The sequence below is a fragment of the Aspergillus oryzae genome, chromosome 8 (genome assembly GCF_000184455.2).
Source record: "Aspergillus oryzae RIB40 DNA, chromosome 8".
NCBI lineage: Eukaryota > Fungi > Ascomycota > Eurotiomycetes > Eurotiales > Aspergillaceae > Aspergillus > Aspergillus oryzae.
Genome location: NC_036442.1, coordinates 3,051,252 through 3,073,214, shown reverse-complemented (window position 1 = coordinate 3,073,214; position 21,963 = coordinate 3,051,252). Strand labels below are relative to the sequence as shown.

Below are 21,963 nucleotides of genomic sequence, written 5' to 3'. Positions count from 1 at the left end.
TTCCATCCACAAAGCTTGGATGGTTCTGGAGCCAACCAAGCACGAGATCCAACGCCACTGACGAGGGCCGGCTCGGTCGGCGATGTTTGGAAATTCAACAAGGAACGATGCCGTGAAGCTGTTTTCCGGTGCCGATGGCTCAGCCATTTCGGTCGGCATTGCTCTGCTTTTTTCACGGTACCATGAACTCGGCCGTCCACCATACTATTAGTAATAGTAATAAGGTATGGTCATTCAGGACGCTAATGTGACCAAGGAAGGTTTTGGTGGCATATAATGGCGGTAGAAAATCGATAGTAAATTGATGCTACATGCGATAATATCATAGTCGTAGGCAGTGACGTTCACTCCGCATTTCCCCTCTTTTGATCGCGGTCCCTGCATCCTGATATTCTCCAGGTTAGGCTTCACCGGTCAACAGAAGAGGAAGTCTCCCCTCGTTTTCTCCATATCACCTCCAGGAAATGCCTCTCCCACACTCCCCGTGAAATTCCGGCCATGTGTCGCCGATGATGCCGAGATTCTGGAGTTGTGGGTGGCGCTAGTCCCAGGACGGTTAAGCACCGCTGTTCGTTTTCGGTCTAGTGCTCCACATCCCTGGCACCTGGACTCGTGACTGGCCAAACCCCAACAAATCCCATTCCTCGAGAATGAATACACGCATACCACATCGACGCAGGATGCCTTCGCCCCCCAAAGCCAAGACGGCTTCAATCACCGTTTTCCTTCTAGGCATGCCGAGGTCACTACAAACCATTGCGAACGGTTACACACTCCTTCCGGAGCCGACAGAACTCTATCGCTGTACCTTGTTGGCGACGTCATATGGGAGCCACAGTTAGTTTTTGACACGCGCCTCAACCCAGTTATGACTGTCGGTGGCGCTGATCCCTTCATCTCGTTGTCCCTCCGCCAGTCTCCAGGCTGCGTCCCGATGGGGTTGGCCACCACGACGAACCAGAGGCCACGCCGAGGGGCCGTGGATCCCGAACTGTTGCCTGTCCCCCTGTTGTCCCGGCCGTTTCTTACGGAGTAGCACTTCGGCTGGCCTAACTGGCTCACGGCTGTCGGTTTCGGCCGGCCTCTTCTCCAATCGTTTGCGAGCCCTGTACGGAAATGCGGGTAGTGTTGTCTATTATCCCCGTGTCCCGGACGGACACTGGCCGCGAGGTCTGCTCTCCACATTGGGACTCTCCTTCTCACTAGTTTGTCGTGGAAATTTTCTCCCTTCCTTTTTTGATTTTTTTTTTTTTTTTTTTTTTTTTGTTTTTGCTTATTTTTTCGTATGCGGTTTTGACATAAAAAGGACACAGATCTCCCCTTTTCTGAATCCCAATTTCGATTCCCACATCTGTCTCCTTCTTTCCCATCACATCTTTTCCCTACCCTGGAGGTATACCTTTCTCTTCTTTTGGGATATCCTCCTCTATCCCCATATATCACTTTTCATTTACCTATTCAGTGTTAGCCTTTCGAGCCATAACTGCAAATACGGTCGAACAAATACACTCTTACCGCCCCTTCCCACATACTCTCCACCATGGGTGTTGAGACTTCTGCCGAGCATGGGGAGATGATCAGCCCAGCTGGCGCTCCCCAATACTCCAGCCAAGAATCCGTGGCTGCTAACAAGCCTATGGAAATTGGTGTTGACACTCCCGTTCCCCGCATTACCCTGCGGGCGTTTGTTATGGGTGCCTTCGTTTCTATGGGTGGTCTTCTTTTCGGATACGACACCGGTCAGATCTCCGGTTTCCAAGAGATGGATAACTATCTTGAACGCTATGGTCAACTGAACGATGAGGGTAAATATTATTTCAGCCATGTCCGCTCCGGTCTTATTGTCAGTCTGTTATCCATCGGTACCTTGATTGGTGCTCTGGTTGCCGCTCCTATAGCCGATAAGCTTGGTCGTAAATGGTCTATCACTTTCTGGTGTATCATCCTCAATGTCGGCTTGATTATTCAGATCTCTTCCCCTGCCGGTAAATGGGTTCAGATGGTCATGGGCCGTTGGGTGACTGGTCTTGGCGTTGGTGGTTGCTCCCTGCTCGTTCCCATGTACCAGGGTGAGAGTGCTCCTCGCCAGGTCCGTGGTGCCATGATCAGTTGCTACCAGCTGTTCGTCACTCTTGGTATCTTCCTTTCCTACTGCATTAACTTGGGAACCGAGCATCTCGAAGGCACTGAGCAGTGGCGGATTACCTTGGGTCTTACCTTCCTCTTTGCTCTCATTCTCGGTGGTGGCATGGCTTGCTTCCCTGAGAGCCCACGTTTCGAGTTCCGTCACGGCCGTGTCGATAGTGCTCGTAACACCATGTCCAAGCTCTATGGTGTCCCCGAGAACCACCGCGTCATCCTCCAGGAAATCGAGGAGATCCAGCAACAACTCGACGCCGAATCCCAAGAGCAGGTGTGGCACGAGTTCATCACCGCTCCTCGCATGTTGTACCGTATCGCCCTGGGTATGGTTCTGCAGTCTTTGCAACAGCTGACTGGTGCCAACTACTTCTTCTATTATGTAAGCATCCCTTCAAACCTTGTCCTGAAAGGTCATATGCTAACATCTATATTTAATAGGGTACCACTATCTTCCAAGGTGCCGGTATCTCCAACAGCTTCATCACCCAAGTTATTCTTGGTGCTGTTAACTTCGGTACCACTTTCGGTGGTCTCTACATTGTTGAGAACTTCGGTCGTCGCAAGTCTCTCATCGCTGGTGCTGCTTTCATGTTTGTTTGCTTCATGATCTTCGCTTCTATTGGCCACTTCATGTTGGACGTTCAGAACCCCGAAAACACTCCCGGACCTGGTAAGGGCATGGTTGTTGTCGCCTGTTTCTTCATCACCGCCTACGCCATGACCTGGGGTCCCATGATCTGGGCTATCTGCGCCGAACTGTTCCCTTCCAAGTACCGTGCCAAGGGTATGGCTCTGGCCACCGCATCCAACTGGCTCTGGAACTTCCTCATCGGTTTTTTCACCCCATTCATCACCGGTGCAATTGACTTTGCCTACGGATACGTCTTCGCTGGATGCTTGGCTGTCGCTGCTCTCGTCGTCTACTTCTTCGTCATCGAGGGTAAGGGCCGCACTCTCGAGGAGCTCGACTGGATGTACGTCAACAAGGTCGCTCCCTGGAAGAGCAGCAACTTTGAGATGCCTTCTCTTCACGACCAGCAGTATGGCAACCAGCATGGTCGCAAGGAATCTCGCTCTTATCACGCCGAGAACGCATAAAAAGGGGTTTGGGTGGTCTTTCATTTGGAGTTGGTTATTTGCACTTTTCTTGTGAATACTCTTCTCGTATATATGGGATTATGGGTTACATGATTATATCCATTTGCTTTAACTTGTTATATATCCTTTAGGTCTTCTTATAAGGCCTTTTACAATTAAAGATTTATTACTTCGAATTCTTCCAATCTCTTTGATCAACTTTTTGGAGTAGTTTGTAACACAATCGACCTGTCGCCAGGTAGAAACTTGAAATTTTATCTCTCAATGTATTTATAACTGATATCCAACATATTTCATTCAAGAACTCAACCAAATCTTGATGGAAAATTCTAACTTAAAAAGCATGAATGCCATGACGAGGAGAAAAAATATACTCCCCCACCAAGAAGGCCAACACACCTAACTACGCCACGGCCTCGGCGGATAAAGAAGCCCATCATCCAAATATCTCGAAGACGTAACCAGACGTGCACCATTCGACGTCTCGTCCAGCAAATAGAGTAACTTCGGCGAAGCATTGCGAGCCATAACAAACGGCTCCGCATCATACCATTCTACCCAACAAGATCCCACCTTGTTCGACTTATACTGGCATTTGAGCGGGAGGGTGTACCAGTTAGGAACAGGAGCCATTTCAAGTTGCGCCTTCATTGCCTGTAGGTATTGCTCTAGTTCTCTGAGTTTGTTGCCCATACTATCTTCGAGGGGCGTGAGACTGTAACAGTCTGTCCAAAAACCATTTTTCTTGCCGGGAATGCTTAGGCATTTGGAGGTATCGTCTGCTAGTAACTGTCTGAGGGAATTGGATATGACCTTGGCTGTGTTGTTGGCTTCGTTGTAAGGTGTTCTGAAGTAGAAACGAGTGGTGTTTGAGTTTGGCCTATGGGTGGATTGTATGTTTGACGTTTTGTCTGTCAGTGGTGTGCTGTTTGCTGGGTTGTACGTTGAGTTGAAGCTGGTTGTATAGAGGGTTAGTAAAAGTAATTAACTGCTAACGTCTTGTTTTCTAGCAATGAATGGTTGGAGGTGTATGTGTCGGTAAGCAAGATGAAGTATGCTGAGGTATATAACCATCTCATGAGATGATAAACTTCAGGTAGGTTGCATAATTGCACATGTAAAGTATTGCGACGATTATATTCAATACCATGGCGCTTGCCAGCAAACCAATACCACGGTACTTCCACAAGCGGCATGACCTCTAGAAAGAGCCAAAATCATGTATCAAACCAAAGAAACAGTACATAGCCTGGGTTTATTCCGTACCCCCTGTCTTCAACCTGAATGAAAGTACTATATCAAAGTGGGCTATGACAAAGACTGAAATATCTCCCATTGTGTGACTCTATATCTATGGGGATAGGCACTGGGGAAAGTCCGCCGTCTATCTTGCACTCTGTAGTCTTTGTTTCTTGTCGCGTCTTGCTAGCCATCTATTTTGCGTCCATATACGGTATAAAGTCAAACAATGCTAAGGATCTGTAAAGTTTTGTGGGTGATGAGAGTCATGAGACAGAGAATGCTTACAGTTGATTAGCATGAGGCAAAGTCTTCAGATATGGTGGACGTCGAAACATTTGCTAGTGTGATATGGTATTAGGAGTTCAAAGTTGCAAGTACGAGAATATAGCTAAGAAAAGAATGGTCCGACACGGCAGGCATCGAAACGGATTGACATGCTGTATTGATATTTGAACGAGAAAGCTCTACGAAATTAAAAAGAAGAGACATGATAACACTAATAATCCAACAGACAGAACGGTATTACTCCTGAAAGAGTGAATCCAACACTAACACATGTAGCCCTCTCCTTCACTTTCCTTCATCATCAAATACCGGAATTTTGCGAGTTTTTTCAATGTTCAAGGCCATATCCAAAGAATCTTTCAAACTGGGTATCTCAATAATTATTGGCCAAATGGAGAGCCTATTTCTTCCTCCTTCACACCATCTCATGACAAACATGGGTGGCGAGTGTTTGGTACGGCGACACTTGAGAGGCATTGAAACGAATCCTTCATGAATTCTGGAAGATCTCTGAACGTGATACTGCACCTCTACCAAGTATTGCCGCAGATTGTCAAAGGCCTCGTCGATTGTCGTACCTCTCACTCTAAAATGGACCCTCCCATGCTTTTTCTCCGGATGCAGAGCCGGAACCTGTTGGGAATTTGTGTGGTCTCCGAGTTGCTTGACGCAGGCCGATATCACGGATAAGACAGACACCCTCCTGTGTTTGCCACGCTGTTCCTCGCGTGGAATATCAATTTCAATCTTAAAATAGTTCCGAGAGAAAGGATGTGGCCTTGCCTGTACGAGGCGGTTGTGGAGTCTTTCGCGCTTAAAAAACCTCAAGAAAGCCATGGTTACACGGGGTTCCGGCTCGAGGGTTCTATCTCTTTGGCAGAATCAGTATAAGATGGTCAAGCCTGGTACAATGATAGATAGATTTACATTGTGAAACTGTGGGGATTGCGGCTCACTTAACTACTCCATCATTATGGGCTTTGTTGTAAAGGTTGTCGTGGAAAGCCTCGATTCTGTGTACTACTGTTTGACGTAGACAATGCGTCTAAAAGACACACAATGAGTATAATAATGATGATGAAACCCTTTTGTGTCATTATTCTCATGAGTGGCTTTGTCCAACCGAAACCATGCCTTTGTCAGTATTTCCACACACAATCCCTTTGTGTTGTTTTAGGAGGCGTTTACCTGAACACCATTATAGTCCGAATCCCGTAGTCTAGACAGCACCGGAAATTCTACCCAGCCGATAATCACACTCTCGAATTACCCACCGCCGCAAATTGTTATGTAGCATTATTACAAGGCTGGGAATGTACGCTAAATAAGCGTCAACACGATGACTCATTCGGGCAGGAACGTCATGCGGAAGGTCACCAGCTACTCCTTCTATAACACCTACGCAGACGAATGATGTAACTATTACCGCTATACTAGATTCTGCAGTATATACTTGCCCTCGTCAGTCCACATTGCCTGCTATTCATTTACCATACCAAGTACCCCTACATCCACATGCGTACAACATCGCTTTTATAGCTATACAAACATAGAGCTATACTCCACACCCAAGAAGCCGCTTTTATCCATTATTTTACACAATCCCTCTTACCGTCATATATACAATACCCATGATGTCTGGCTTTAAGTATTCGCAGACAGAGACCAACTCCTACCCGAACGAAAAGAATGCGAACGGCACACTTTCGCTAACGGCCCCTTCAGACAAGGGGGAATGGAATACGAAGGATGTGGGGAGACAGGACAACGAGGGCGTTGAGCTCTCCGGAAAGAAGGGCAGCTGCCCACGAAAATGTATGGGGCAGATTATCTTCCTTTATGTACTACATAACCTAACAACGGATGCAGGCCAATCTAAAGGCCAACGAAAGAAAGGAAAGGGCAAATGGCAGAAGGTGTCTTTGTCCGAAGCAACAAAGCCGACGACTCCAAACAAAGATTGGTCGGTCATTCCAGACCCAGAGCAGGCAAAGATCCTGCAGGACTTGGTGGCATTGTGCCGGTCGACGAACCCACACGTTGCTCGGATGCGCCACTGGAATACTTCGAATGGGCATGAAACCAGCCCAACTCGGCGATCGGTCGTTGCCATCGACTGTGAAATGGTTCTGGTGGGCCCTGGCCAGAATGAGGTAGTCCAGGTCTGCGCCGTGGATGTACTATCCGGGGAGATCGTGGTCGACAAGGGTGTTGTTCCGACAAAGCCTGTCACAGATTGGTGTACACCGTGGAGTGGAATGACACCACAGCGCCTGGAGGATATGAAAAGGGAAGGCAAGACAGTAAACGGCTGGGAGGAAGCACGAGCGGAAGTCCTCAAATTTGTCGATGGCGATACCATCTTGGTTGGCCATGCGCTTCGAAATGATGTGCGTGCTCTGAAGATGCAGCACGCGAAGGTCCTCGATACCGCCACTGTTACAAAGCATGCGGTGACCAATGAGATGGTGGGATCTGGTTGCAAGCGCACTCGGAAGTTGAAGACATTGTGTCAAGATTTCCTGGGGATAAATATCCAGCAATCTAGGAACGGACACGACTGTGTCGAAGATACGCTTGCGACTAGAGAGGTGTTGCTTTGGTGTGTCCGCAATCCGGACAAACTTAAGAAATGGGCAGTGGAGCAGAGTGCTGCGATACAAGCAGTATCAAGCTCCTGCTCTTCTGGAAAGAAACTTGAGGACAGTACACCGTTTGAAGGTGTTGAAGATTGGTTGTAGGAAGTACTGTCATAGACATTTGGTACATTGGCATATTGTTTACTCTAATGATATACTGGAAATATTAGGATTGTTGGTTAAGTGAGAACTGATGACTATATCATTCTCGTCTATTTTGACATTTGTGGAATCGTTCAATTCATGTGGCATTAGTCTTATAGTTGTGATATCCAAACAGTGTTTTCTTCATCATATAGAATTCTCCAATATCCTCTCCTCATGTACTCGTAAAGCTAGATGTACCATTACTTTGACAGCCATATCCACCTACCTAAAGAACCACTTGTATAAAAGAACCTAACTCGAGTATCAAACCGAGGCTCAGGCGTCTGGAGAGAGCTATGGCCGGTCGAGTCCGTCGGCTGATTCACCACGACGCCTTGTAGTTATTGGCATTTACATACTAGCTTGAAGTACATTAACTAGTGGGGTAACCTACTCGAATTCTTCTACTCCTCTGCGCGAGCCATCACCACTACAATCCATAGCGCGGAATTTTTTCTGGTCTTCAACACGCGTCGCCAATTTAGAACGAGTGCCTTGACAGCCTGGAGTGCAAAGATGCGATTTCATTAGCCGAGTTGATGAACTTAGGGCTCGGAGTCGGAGCACAAAGCTCAATCACAGACGAGAGCCCTAAATGAAATATTTTCCAGGGACGTTCCGTCGTTGCTCTGACGAGAAGAGGTGACTCAATCCTCCGAAACGAGAGTGCACTACCTGTTTTCACTACGATGGGGCTGATTACAAATTCAGAAGGATTTTATTACTTGACCCTTAACTGATATGTTGGTTACTATGTACAAGTTGTGGTGGAGTTCGTGAGTGGGTGCCAGATGGGGGCTAGAACTAAGCGTGGCTAAGCATCTGAGCATCAGTATCGGAATGAAAGCTCCCTGGAGAGAGAAGAGCACATAGGGGTAGAAGGTCATGATGATTATGGTCGTCGCTGCACGGCCCTGTGTTAGAAAGGGGCAACGAATATATGGTTGGTACTGCACTCTTGCTATCGAATAAGCACCCTAGGTTCCTCGAGAGCTACAAGCAAATGTAGGGAGCTCGGGCCGCGTTCGGTTGTGCCGAAAAGGTAGTGCTAAATTTCGTACAAGACTTATCTGGTTAGCAATGTGATTAACGCCTTTTGCACGTGGCGGAAACAAAGTATTGAGAAAGCACAATGGATTCAGAGACCCGTCTTGAAAAGGTATAGTTATTTCACCATAGAAGAAAGGTTTCAGGGAACCGAATGGTTTCCAGGATATCGTCATGATGGACTTGGGCAGCGAGGAACTAGGCAGCTTCAGGGGTAAACACTTACCGTCATGTCCGGAAACTGTCGAGGCTTCACAAATGTCGCGGTCCGTGTTAGTGATATGTGTAAGCATTTTGTCCAGTTTCTCGCGTTCCAGCTGTTGAAATATGTGTTGAGACTAGGGCCGGCCCTATCCCTGTTTTCAATGTTTTCAGTGTTTTCAACCTGCATGGACCACAACCTTTTGTTAAATTCTTATTGGCTACTTCTTCGAAGTAGGTGGAACTGGAAGATGGGGGAGAGATGATGTCTTCATATATTTGCTCTGTGTCACTAGAATTATTGAGGAACCAGTATAATGCTGGCAAGCACAAGGGCCGAAAGTCGTGAGGTTTTTGTACGCTTATATTATACACGGTGGTCAAGCGTCACATAACTCCTCGCCTCTTTCAATATTGAGTGATCATTTTTGCCACGTATATCGTATATAGCCAGTTATGTAGATAGTCTTAAAGTAAAAATCCAGGGAAACTAATAAACCTAGAAGTAGAAAAGAGAATCACTACTCAGGCGACAAAGAGCGGTTCAATTGACGTTGACTCTCAAACATACAAGACAGATTGGATGTAGCATGCGGATTCGGTTGTATGCGCATCACGTAGCAAAATCACCCAATATAATAGGAAACACTCTCATGTCAAAAGTACATACTACAAATTTCGGCGCTGGTTGTTGAGCAGGCCCTTCTTGTTGGAGGATCAGAATCAGGTAATCAACCGGCAGTTGGATCTTGGCACAATTGTAAGCTACCCAGCAAGCCTGTGGGAATAACTCTCGCTTTTTCTATAAAAAGTAATCCAATTACTTCACAGAGCGCGGTCATGCTGATCCATAGTGGAGAAATGAATAGACAGGAATAAGGAAAGCGGTGACCATCATAACCCTACCCAACCCAACCCCCCATGTTACTAACCTGGCGCCTACAGAATATGGGTCTTTTATTCGGCGGCGCCATTGAATGGGTTCAGCCCCAGAAGCTGGTAGGTCCAATCATGTACAAAGGTTGACAAGCCTCATCTCCCTACGACGATCCACCAGGTGCCAAGCCCGGCGCCACGCAACTACTAACGACCAGGACCCTGTAGCTTTGTCCCCTCTGGTTGGCCTCGGCGCTTATAATGAGCGATAGAGTTTACTCGGAATGAGCATTATCTCTGCTACACCAAGTGGATTAACTGGGGCATAGGATTGATGGCCATGGCGATGCGGCTAAGTGATCATCTCCACCTAGTATTTCCCGTTAACAAATGGGAAAACATGATCATGGAAAGAATACTCTGCACTTGGTGAGGCCAGGTAAATGAGCGACCCACAGGCGTGATTTGGCATGGGCAGTGCTCCAACTTGATCCTCGTCAATACCCTAGCCACACCTGCGCCCTTGAGCCATATAAGATGTGGATATACCTCTGTGAGAAGGAATAATATCTCCACCATAGCCTAAGACAATTCTATAAGAGACTGTTGGCGATGCTTCCAAAATCACCACTTTTTGTCACCCTGACTGGGGCTCTGTCCGCTGTTGCTGCCCCGAGCGCATTGGTCCGGTCGGAAGAGCCATGTGCGAAAGTAAGCAGTTTATATCAGCAAACCGTAAAGGCAAATGGTAAGAATATTATGCCAGTTGCGAAAACATACCCCATCCTAACAACGTCCAGTGACTGAGCCTATTGTGGTCGACGGAGGGCTCGCACATGAGTGTCTCCAGTCCATGCCCTTTGACGCGCAAAAGGGGGCGAAATTTGTCTCAGAATTAACCAAATACATCCAGTTTCAGTCGACGATAGAGCTCCTAGACGGTAGGTAGTAACTCATTAACAATGATAAGGTGAAGCTTTCTAATATTGAATATAATAGACCCACCAGCTGGATATCTCTCAGCCCCAACAGACCTCCTTGGCGGTATGGCTGAGGTACTTGCCAAAGCGAAAAGCAACCAGTTCCCTAGCCACTACGAGTTCGAAAATGCCATCCTGCGAGTTCTTCATTCTGCAAATGACGGACATTTGGGCGCCACATTATGCTCAAACACAATCTTCTACTTCAATAATTTGGTATCATTAACATCAATATCGTCTGATGGCGTACAGCTTCCTCAGCTCTATACATTAGGTTTGTAATACTGACCATTACCATCAGAAAGCTAGCTGATATCACGCATAGAGGACGCAGATGTTCTTCAAAAAGACCCGAAGATCGTCTCCCCCGTCGTCAGCATCAATGGCTACGAAGCTGTGTCATATCTGAATCAATACGCAGAGTCGGACCATTTCCAAGACCCAGATGCGAGATACAACCACCTCTTTCCCTCAAACGCTCGTTACGTAGCCCAGCAAGAATCGACAGGCACTTGGATGTTTAACAATGGGTTGTGGCCTGGCTACGCGGTTCAGAACCTAACCTTTTCCAACGGAACTTCACTGGAAGTACCAACACTCGCTCAGGTTGCGCTAGAAGATTTTAAGTACCGCAATGGCAGTGCTCTCTGGGAAGATGTATGTTTGACACAGTCAGAGTCGGCATCCGATGACACCGAAGACAGTCTATCAAAGAGGTCAGACACTGCCGGGAAGAAAGCACCGAGCATGTATCCAAAGCCTATCATGCGTGATGAGTATAACACGATCTCGGGGTACTTCCTCGAAGATGACGAGGATGTCGCCGCACTCTTCGTACCTAGTTTTGAAACGAACAAATATGAAGGAGATCCATTGGCGTTTGCGAATCACGCCACAGACTTTGTCAAGAAGGCTGTCGATGCAGGCAAGAAAAAGCTGATCATTGACGTTTCAGGAAACCCTGGAGGTAACACTGCCTCCGCATATGACCTCTTTCGACTTTTCTTTCCCCAGACGGACATGTATACAGCCTCTCGTATCCGCGCCCATGAATCGGTCAATCTCATTGGACAAGCACTGTCTTCATTAACCAAAGATACCGATTACTACGGAGCAGAGGGCATTGCTCTGTATGACCTTGTTTCTCCGAATCAAACGTACCATTTCCAGTCATGGGAAGAATATTACGGACCGCAGCAGGTGAATGGAGCCAACCTCAGTCAAATTGCCGCGAACTTCGACTTTGATGTGATATCTGGCTGGGAAACCCCTATCCGTGGCTATGGCCCTGTCAAGCTCAACGACACCGAGAGCCCATTCGCACCGGAGGACATTCTTATTGTATGTTATTCAATCTTTATAAAATGATGCATTGGGCTAACCCTTGGATAGGTGACGGACGGATATTGCACGTCAACTTGTACCCTTTTTACAGAACTGATGACTCACCTAGGTGGTGTTAAGACTTTGGCCTTCGGTGGCCGGCCACAGAACGGCCCTATGCAAGCAATGGGAGGATCTAAGGGCAGCCAGGTCGCCTCATCGGCTTTGATTGATGCCTGGGTTGAGGGCGCTAAGATTCTTGCTGAGAAGTCCGGGCAGGATGAAAAGCCTTTGTTCAGCCTAGAGCAGCGTAGGGCCCTGAATGATTCTGCCCCGGCAGTGGAGGAGCTTCCTTTCAACCTGCCTTCTCTGAGTGTTAACTGGAAGAACTCATATCTGCGCGACAACCACGAGATCCCGGCCCAATTCCTCTATGAGCCAGCTGACTGTCGCCTGTTCTATACCTGGGAGAACTACAAATCGCCTGCAACCACCTGGAAGGATGCCGCTCGCGCTTGGTGGGGTAATGGTACTTGTGTTCCTGGTTTATCTGCGGCTTCTAGATCCACGGCGGATGGAAGCCCTAACAACTAGGTCTTTGCCCCATGGTTATACAGATCAATGAGCGCTTTGATTATATCCTCATTTGACACACATTTTAAATATACGTGAATGTGCAATTGTCGAAATCGGTGCAGCACGGTCTGTCAGGCGTCCCTTTTCACTTACTTTCTCGTTTCCTTGTATAGATAGTCTCAGATTTGTATATATCTCTTCCCTAGTTATCCGGACATGGCTAATAAAGTATAGGCGAGGAACATGAGCATAAGCTCAAGATATGGACAGATGCTCGCGTCGTAATACTTAATGATGTTGCAGGAACTCTATCGCTATAGGCTACAGATGAAGGAGATAATTCTGCTGTAGTCCAGCCAATCTGACGAATCCCCCTACGCGATAGAGAAATTTAAAATGACACCATGTTATGCATTTAATAAACCAATAAGCGACTATTCGCGATCATCGACCTTATCAACATGCCTGTCGGCTATTTGTGTTATGTTATTTGCTGGTGATTGGCCATGATCACGCAATTCCGAGAGATTTGACGCCTGCAGCGATATTCGAGTCTTCCCCGCATGGATTATAAATCGGATCAAGGTACGAAACTTTATAGCTATACGGCATTTGCAAGCAGTTATCCAGGAACCAAATGGGAAATTAGTTGCATTATTTGGAGTGTTGACCGCTATGAGCAAGAAGAATGTGCAGAACACCCATACCGTAACTGATATGGTAGAGATACAAGCGGCGGGAGATATCCCGATTTCAATAAGCGAATGTCAGAATAAGGCGTCATTTTAATGCAGGTATCGCCATATAAATCCGGAGCCAATCATTAGTAACAAGTACGAGTAAGATATTTATAGGAGACTAGTATAAAGAATGGGGTAATCCCCTCTCCCTAGCTCAGCAAGTCATTCCAAAGACCAGCAAAGAATAGTATCAAAGACTGCCACAATGCCTGTTGAATTTATTAGTCTGACGTTTCCGAACGCCTCCACGGAGATCAAGCCAATCCCTAATGCAACAATCGACCCAGAATATCTTGAGCGCTACGCGCGAAACCTAGATGACTATGCATTCAACTATACATTGGTGCCTTACGACTCATCCTACTTCGATCCCTGGACAATCGGAGCGACAATTGCCTCCAAGACAAAGAATCTCAAGATCATCATTGCTCTCCGACCAAACACATTGTACCCCACCGTGGCAGCAAAGGCACTCGCCACACTGGACCAACTCAGCTCCGGTCGTGTAGTGGTACACTTCATCGCCGGAGGTAGTGATGCCGAACAAGCAAAGGAAGGCGACTTCCTCACCAAGGAGCAACGTTATGCCCGTCTGGAGGAATATATCCGGATCCTCCGCCGGGCATGGGAATCGGCTGATCCCTTTGACTGGGATGGTGAATACTACCAGTTCAAGCAGTTCTCTAACAAAGTTCGTCCCACGAAGGAGACTATCCCTGTTTCAGTGGGCGGATCGTCCGACGACGCATATCGTATCGGCGGTGCACTGGCCGATATCTTTGGGCTTTGGGGCGAACCCTTGAAAGAAACCAAGGAGCAAATTGAGAAAATCTATGCCGCAGCCGAAAAGGCTGGTCGGACAGATCGTCCTCGCATCTGGGTGACTTTCCGACCTATCATTGCGGAGACGGAAGAGTTGGCCTGGGAGAAGGCGCACCGCACGCTGGATGCGCTCCAGGCAAACCGACCCGGTGGCCAGGGTAATGCGCCTTCTCGGCCACAGAACGTGGGGTCCCAGCGACTGCTGGATATTGCAGCTCGCGGCGAGGTGCAGGATCGCGCGCTTTGGTATCCGACCGTTGTTGCTACGAATGCTCGGGGTGCTTCGACTGCCCTGGTTGGATCTTACCAGACGATTGTGGACTCGATCTTGGATTATGTTGACTTGGGTGCGGAACTGATCTCCATTCGTGGGTATGATAACCTCAACGACGCGATCGACTATGGAAGATATATTCTGCCGCCTGTCCGTCAGGCACTGCAGGAACGGGGAGCCCAATCTACGGCTTAGTTGGAATACAGAAGTCTCTAGCAATGGTTGATTCAGGTAGTGCGCTTATGCTCGAACGGCATGAACTCAGATGGGTAGCTTATGTTTCTAGCTCATGTAATTCTTAGGTTGCTGAACGCGGCCAAAGACTCATTAAACTTATACCTGGCAAAGTTACAGATGAAGCTGGCATCGAGCAGGTTGTAACAGTCTCACGATAGCCTTATAAATAAATCCCATCTAGGAACCCTTTTACCTGAAGCATATTGATTCTAGTCCGTATAATATGACCGACCATAGGCCTACGCCTGGCACATATGATAAATGTGCTTGAAGCACCTACTCCAAGTATCGTATATATCCATGGATGCTACTAATGTGTAACTCATCAACAATAGTGAGATACTCCTACAAAAGCTAGATAGCTATATTCCCTCAGCGCACAGTTTTCCAGGGAGCATACTTTGAAAACTGTTATGGGAATAGCCAGTCAAGCGACTACATACATCTGGAAGCCCAGTTTCCCTTGAGGTGCTTTGAACGATCCACCAAAACATGATATGTGATTATAAATGAACGAGGTTCAGACAAGGCGAGATAACCTGATCATGTTATACTATACTATCCCTAGAATAAGACAAATTATTACGCGATCTTTGACGGATAGCAATAAAATCAATTCACAGCAAAGGTTCAACGGTGATCAGATATTGTGGATGGTGTCGAGGTGGCCAAAATGCTGGTGGGTACCACAGGGATGAACCAGAATCACTGAACTAAGACGCCCTGACACGGGCCGGGCACTGTTGCCCGGACACGAATTAGCTTTGGACCCTGGACCTTGTATATAGAGATCTTCGAATCCATGGATAAGATCCTGAAATATCTTGGGCTAAACTTGCCTATGGTTGTGGAGGTGTAGCGGTGTAGTCACGAAGAATAGATACAGTTATGAGTAGGAGCTAATTATCAAAAGATCACAGGAGCAGGATAGATTTGAAGCATAAAGTAATATCAGGGTTACACGGACAGTACAATGGAAATCCACCAAATACTCAGTGCAACACTGAACTGAACCTTTTGTCCCTTCCCCTCTGGTATTTAAGACATGTAAAGGTAACTGTCTCAGCCTGTGGTTCGATTGATCTGAATTACGCGGAACGGTCGACCTACTTTAACGGCGTGACATTTGAGAAATATTGGCTTATATCACTATGAAGACAACGATGGCTTTCCTGTTCGTTCTTTTTGCCAGCTTTGTCGGTGCAGCACCCCCCGTCCAGGGTCAGTCACCAGTGTCGCCTTACCCAAACGTGGTGCAAAAGACGGTTACATATCGAGGTGTAAGTAAGATCAATTACAGGACGACTGTGCATTGTGTCCTGACAGTATCAAGACATGTTGGTCCGTGTATCAAAAATGTGAGTGGTGATTAATGGCTAGAACTGTCTTCAATTCAGATATAACATCTCTTCATGGCTGACCTCTGACACGATACGATGGTGATGCTACCACAGACACGGAAAAGCGGCTCCATACCGAATGTAGGGCTCCTCAGGAACGGGGACCAACACCGTCCTGGCTTGTGACGTCGGCTCCCAATGAAATGATTGTCCAATGTGACCGTCGCTATGAAGTGAGAGAGGTATTGAAGCTATATGTGATATAGTACGTACTAACACTAGTAGTGTCCTTCGGATGGGACATTCTGCTTTTTCAACTTAATCACTACTGAAGTTGGACATATGAAGCATGTCGACGGGCTAGCATACTGCCGTGGCGACGTGAAAGAGTTTTGATGTTCTTGATTTAATGTTGCAGCCATGGTAGAGTTGGAACATGGTTAGGATATTCCGAGAGGTATGGGTCGATTGCATCAACACACCCCACGATTTGGGTGATTTCTCTGGTTCTAAACCCATTCTCCAAAGTGTCATCATATGCGCCAGGAAACAAAAATTGTATTCACTATTTGATGGCTAGCAGCAAACATTCTCCATTGACCATACACTAGCGCACTTATACATATGAAATTTGTCCCGAGGTGTAGTATGTATGATGAAAAGGAGATCTATCCTGGGAGCATAAGACCGACTTCAAGGGTTCTACTCGCGTCGTATTCGCAATATTTGTGAAGGAGTTGGACTGTCGGTCAGGACCTTGTCACTGAGTCGCAATGCAACCCTTCTCAACCTTAGCGTTCTTAAATCGCAAAATTCTCAGAACCAACCGAGGCTTTCACGTTGTTTGGACCCACTCCCCTTCCTCACATAGCCCCCTTTCTGGACACCCCTACTAGCCAATACTGGAACTCGCTAATGGCAAACACTTGCATTGATTCAGTGGCGAACGTGCAGGCTGTATTGTTGTTCTCGTGCCGTTTCCCTGGGAAACTTGTAGTTACCAACGCCTATCTGGTATCGAGCCTATATGAGCTCTGGAAAGAGTATCACAGCGATAGGTAGAACAAAACGAGGCCAGTTTAGTAAGTCGTCATCGATGTTAATATACTCTGACATGGAGTATCACAAGAAGAGGGCAGAGCACGACTGCCTACTGAAACAGGCGATATTAGGCTACAGTAATCTATCAGACAAGGTTCCGACTACTCTTTTTCATTTACCATGCGGCTATAACCCGTCAAAGCTTGTGGAAAGTCTATGATAAAGTTTTACTTTGGGCGAACTCTTCACCGTATGCTACTTTAATTATTCCTCATGTGAGGCCAGACGTAGGTATATTGTCATAATACTTGAGGGCTCCTTTCTTCAGTACAGGATATTAATCATGCTTCCCACATGCTTTAAAATGTCTGTCTCTTGACACTGAAATGACAAAATATTCTTCGACATCAGCTGTTCGATGTATACTCAGAAAGAGGTCCAGAGTAGCAGTACGCCGTCCCTATGCCCGAGCTCTGACAATATGCCATAGTTCTCGATATTCTGCCATCATACAATTAATCAGCTTTCCTTCATGGTAGAAGATAGTTTGTCCTTACGATCGCTTATTTCAAGTCCTGCTTTTGCTCAAAGTCGAGTACAGTGAAGCTCTTCACCCGACTCTCGAGCTTCACGGTGCCCACCTCGTGGACCGAGAACTCCAGGTCCTCGCATTCATCATCCGAGAAGAAGAAAACTTTCTGGCCGGGAAGAAGGTCGTTGATGGTAACATGGAAGCCTTTGGGCAAGAAAGTCTTTGCGCAAACATCGGTCTCGGAGCTCTTCCAGTACCCCGTGGTGACTTCCCACGCGGAGGCGGCGAGAGGGAGGAGGGCGAGGGCAGCAGTAAACTTCATATTGTATTTATGGTTTTTGAGGGTGAGGAGGCCTGGTTGAAGAAACGTTACTTGTAACGTGCAAGGATAGTCAAATAATTCCGATGGGTGTTAGGAAGACTGCCTCGTATATAAAAGCCCGGTTTTCTCTTTAGAACAACAATTCTTTGAATAACCACTTCCGCAACCAGAGATCCGCTTCTATGCTCCACTCTGGGGATTGTCACACCTTCTTATCACTTGATTGGGTGGTGTAGGCTGGACAGCATGCAAGGGGTGAAGCTACATTCTTGGCTGTTTTCGGTCGGGACGAACCCAAATTCGTTCCCGAAGGCCTGCTGGAAGTAATCGGTGACAGAACCCTATTCAACGTCAAGTTAGGTTCAGCTAGTCTATCATAAGACGCATAAATTTTATCTTAGCTCTCGAGGCCCCAGTGGCAGAGTAAATCCTCGTAGAAGACAACCGATCATGGTGTAGTTGTGTTGGCTAGTATGTTCCCGAAGAATGCTCGTATGTTATATCCGAACCCGTAGAATCCAGGCGAGGGGGAGCAACTAAGGGTATGGTATATAAATGCCAGTCTTGCTTCCTACATTTTAAACACTTGACAATATGTGCCCGTTGGCCCACCAAGGCGGCAAAGTAATCTTAGAGACATATGATCCAGAAAGAGCTGTACCTCAGTCAACGACAATTGGAAGTGGAATCAAACAGCCAATAGAAAAGGCACGTATAAGTGGACTGTCTGGAGGTTACTGTAACATAGTTTTCCCGCATCCGTCAAGAGGCTCAGCCATCCACAACTTTTGCATTTGGTCAGCAGAACAAGCAACATGTCCGAGGTATTAGTGCTACTTTCTTTACAGTGGCTAGCTTGCCTCAACTCCCGGCCAAGTGTGGCCAAAGAAGGAACACACTTGAGCTCAGCAGATGGGGGGCGCCTCACCATAGCTAGTCAGCAATAGCTGTATTAACTGACGATGAATAAACTACGCTATTAAAAGTCGATAGAGGCGCGAAATACAAATTATCAATCTCAAATAAACAGCAGCAATCGTATATACAGAGAAACCTTGCTCGCAAATGCAGTGTTACTGCTTCCACTCGTCTCTGCCCAACCTTACAATATCGGCTTGTTCAAGAACCCAGTATTTGGACGGTGCCTTCCCCTCTTCTGCCATACGGGCAGCTGCAACAGCTGCTCTGCCGATGACAGTTTGGTCCTGACCTGCACGTTGAAATTAGTACCCAGTACATCAAAAATGAAAATGTTGACAGAATAGTCATACCTATCATGTCCTGGACACCCTGTCCGAGCTTATTAAGGTTCTGAACAATGTTCTCCAACAACGCAGCTTTGGGCTTTTCCCTTTGGAGGATCAAACCTGGCCTCAGAATAATGGCCTGTTCAAAATCAAGTTCCTTGATGGCATCCTCCACACCAATCTTCATCTTCGAGTAGGGTACATATCGAGAGAAAAAGCCCCTCGTCCCTCCACTGGAGATAAACACGTACGTCTTCACTCCTGCCTCCTTAGCTGCTTTGGCGTTCTCTATGCATAAATCATGGTCGATCTTCCATTGATTCGCGATTCCGCCGGCTGCAGCTCTGGTGGTGCCGACTGCGTTGAAGACTATTGATGGTTTGGGGGAAAGGGACGCAATCAGGCCGCCCCATTTTGTGATGTCACCCTCTTCGAGGGTTTGGAGCTTTGGAGACTGTGCATTCGGTAATCTCCTTGATACAGTCTTGACGGATGAGAATGCGTCTGAGGCAAGGAGTGTAGCGAGGATTTGACCGCCCACTGCTCCTGTAGAGCCAAAAACTGCTGCTGTCGTCATAGTAGAATATGTTTGTCTGTAGGCGTGTAAAATAGGTAGTCTACTTTAAAAAGAGAAGTAAGATGCTATTCTCCATTAAATAAACAGGGGATCAGTTAGGTAGCAATCGAGACGTCATCAGTGCCAAGCTTTCGTATTCCGATTAGCTTATGTTATCAGTCTCGACTATGCCGAGGTAAAGGCACCTTGATTCATTGATGAGAATGTGTTTTACCTCAAAAGATAATTGGAAGATCGTTTATTAAGATATGAATTGTATTATCTGAAAGACGTGGGCAATATGAATTCGCCTTTTGCGAAATAGTCAAAGGGCTGGTCTGTCGGAGCGTGTGATCACTTATCTTGTATGCAAGAACGGTGCTCGTCTGATGAAATTAGAGGTGATCCTAATTGTAAAGGGGCGGTATCTCTATAGATGTGATGCAGCCAAGATCCAAAGCATGAAATGAACATAGGGGTGATACAACAACCTTGGAACCCTATAGCAGCAAATATTTGCGGCCGACTGCTATTACTCCTACACTAGCATAGGAGTCTGTGAAGTGATGAGCTATCTATTCTGGCATTGCGCGACCGACTTGACTTCAAAGTATGGTTTACACAAGCGTCCTATTCTGTTCTGGTACTTAACATGCTTTAGAGATAGAGAACTGCGAATAGACGGCCATTCCTAGATAGCCGCGGTCATGCGGACTCTCACGCAATATATCCCTTGGAACGCCGTAGTCAACAATGCCGCTAGTAAGGCTCGTCATATTATAGGTCTCTTTACCCCAAATCTCACAATGGAAGTCCTTGTTGTAGACTACGCCCAATATCCATCAGCCCACTATGTGACTCGAATACTATTGGACTACATACCCACGTTGAATAATGGCCCATATCTGTCTCGTATAATATCCCAAGCACTATGAATGATGAATTACGGTTCCTCGACTCATCACTAGACCTTCACGGATCAAATGTACTGGCGGTTCTCTAACCACTTTTATAGTGGGTGACGGCGCGCGCAGCGGCCTCAAAGACCTGCTGAACTCCCTCCAAAGTCGTAGCTGAGCATTCGAGGTATTGCCTAGCCCCAATCTGACGAAAAATCTTGGTAGCTTCCTTATGGCTGACCTGCTCCGTTGGCATCTGGGAGAGCGCATCACTCGCCTTGCTCTCTTGATCAGACTGCAAATCTTTCTTCCGACCCACTAATTTCGTCATGGCCTGTGAGAACACATTTCTGGATTTCGGATTCTGTTCGCAACGGAGATCCTTTTTACAACCAACTAATATAGTCGGCTTATTCTCGCTCAAATGCCGCACTTCTGGGGCCCATTTTATCAGCACGTTGCTGAGGGACTGGGGTGAATCAATAGAGAAGCAGATCAGGACAACATCACACAAGAGGTAAGAGAGATTTCGAAGCTTGCTGAACTCTCCATGGTTGGCGGTGTCCCAAAGAGAGAGTTGGGTTTGGCTCCCCGGGACCGGGGAGGCAACCTCGTGAAGGTCTAACAGAGTAGGTAATTCGCCACTCGCGGGGCTGCCTTGGGTGAAGGCATGAAGCAGACTAGTTTTTCCACAGCTTGTATCACCGACTACCACAAGTTTGCGCTTGATATTACTCATGGCGAAGCAACTTCCCCAATATGCAGGGGTTTATGTTGGAAACAGGAGATGATGCCTGAGGGAAGGCTTTTGGACGGGATGACTCATGTCCTGATTAAATATGCCGAGGTAAAATCGTGCGGATCTACTGTGGTTCTAGGCATATATGTGCACCTGCTGCTGATGATATATATTTCTAATGTACTACATTGCGTTCTGGCTTATCAGAAAGAAAGCCGCGTTACCAACCAGCTGGGTAGATATGCCAAAGCTTAAATCAAACAATCAGCAGACCCCACCTCTGCTAAAAAGACCTTTTATACGGCGACTAGAGGATATACAACCGATAGTCATACCTGTAGGAGAGTATAGATTGTTTCCTTGGCGGGTCCGGATGAGTAATCAATCATTGACCCGATTTCGGATCCTCACCTGAAGCTTCATTTTCATCTTGTCTCCTGATCTGGAGTCGCAGCCAAAAGCCTACTACGTTGGCCAGATATGCCCGTGCAGTCTGTTTCAACATGCAATGTAAAACAGCTCAAAATCCGTCGTAGCCATTCAGGCTGTCGACCATGTCGTAGGAGAGGAAAACGGGTCAGTGAACATCCTACTACCGATGTGAGCCATTCTCTGAACTAAACTTTTTCAGTGCGACGAGGCAAAGCCAAGCTGTCGG

The 21,963-nt window shown here is 46.9% G+C and overlaps 8 protein-coding genes across 8 annotated transcripts; 5 read left to right on the top strand and 3 right to left on the bottom strand.

Moving 5' to 3' along the window:
- Positions 1–1,540: 1,540 nt before the first annotated feature.
- Positions 1,541–3,240, top strand: AO090010000126 (sugar porter family MFS transporter; the record flags this gene model as incomplete). Its single annotated transcript, XM_001827115.1, has 2 exons — positions 1,541–2,521; positions 2,581–3,240. 2 exons carry the CDS (start codon positions 1,541–1,543, stop codon positions 3,238–3,240), a joined length of 1,641 nt encoding a protein of 546 aa, XP_001827167.1.
- Positions 3,241–6,401: 3,161 nt separating this feature from the next.
- Positions 6,402–7,508, top strand: AO090010000127 (uncharacterized protein; the record flags this gene model as incomplete). The annotated part of the gene is made up of 1 exon (XM_023233802.1): positions 6,402–7,508. One exon carries the CDS (start codon positions 6,402–6,404, stop codon positions 7,506–7,508), a length of 1,107 nt encoding a protein of 368 aa, XP_023094047.1.
- Positions 7,509–8,830: 1,322 nt separating this feature from the next.
- On the top strand, positions 8,831–12,574 carry AO090010000128 (uncharacterized protein; the record flags this gene model as incomplete). The annotated part of the gene is made up of 6 exons (XM_023233801.1): positions 8,831–8,885; positions 8,943–9,035; positions 10,478–10,618; positions 10,677–10,931; positions 10,992–11,998; positions 12,050–12,574. The coding sequence occupies 6 exons, from the start codon at positions 8,831–8,833 to the stop codon at positions 12,572–12,574; spliced, it is 2,076 nt and encodes a 691-aa protein (XP_023094048.1).
- Positions 12,575–13,501: 927 nt separating this feature from the next.
- Positions 13,502–14,587, top strand: AO090010000129 (LLM class flavin-dependent oxidoreductase; the record flags this gene model as incomplete). The annotated part of the gene is made up of 1 exon (XM_001827118.3): positions 13,502–14,587. The coding sequence occupies one exon, from the start codon at positions 13,502–13,504 to the stop codon at positions 14,585–14,587; it is 1,086 nt and encodes a 361-aa protein (XP_001827170.1).
- A 1,193-nt stretch (positions 14,588–15,780) lies between these two features.
- Positions 15,781–16,365, top strand: AO090010000130 (uncharacterized protein; the record flags this gene model as incomplete). The annotated part of the gene is made up of 4 exons (XM_023233799.1): positions 15,781–15,909; positions 15,956–15,987; positions 16,115–16,202; positions 16,255–16,365. The coding sequence occupies 4 exons, from the start codon at positions 15,781–15,783 to the stop codon at positions 16,363–16,365; spliced, it is 360 nt and encodes a 119-aa protein (XP_023094049.1).
- A 1,208-nt stretch (positions 16,366–17,573) lies between these two features.
- AO090010000131 (uncharacterized protein) lies at positions 17,574–18,504 on the bottom strand (the record flags this gene model as incomplete). The annotated part of the gene is made up of 3 exons (XM_023233798.1): positions 17,574–17,914; positions 18,159–18,205; positions 18,440–18,504. The coding sequence occupies 3 exons, from the start codon at positions 18,502–18,504 to the stop codon at positions 17,574–17,576; spliced, it is 453 nt and encodes a 150-aa protein (XP_023094050.1).
- A 433-nt stretch (positions 18,505–18,937) lies between these two features.
- Positions 18,938–19,688, bottom strand: AO090010000132 (uncharacterized protein; the record flags this gene model as incomplete). Its single annotated transcript, XM_001827121.1, has 2 exons — positions 18,938–19,074; positions 19,136–19,688. 2 exons carry the CDS (start codon positions 19,686–19,688, stop codon positions 18,938–18,940), a joined length of 690 nt encoding a protein of 229 aa, XP_001827173.1.
- Positions 19,689–20,666: 978 nt separating this feature from the next.
- AO090010000133 (Rho family protein) lies at positions 20,667–21,305 on the bottom strand (the record flags this gene model as incomplete). The annotated part of the gene is made up of 1 exon (XM_001827122.1): positions 20,667–21,305. The coding sequence occupies one exon, from the start codon at positions 21,303–21,305 to the stop codon at positions 20,667–20,669; it is 639 nt and encodes a 212-aa protein (XP_001827174.1).
- Between the last annotated feature and the right edge of the window lie 658 nt (positions 21,306–21,963).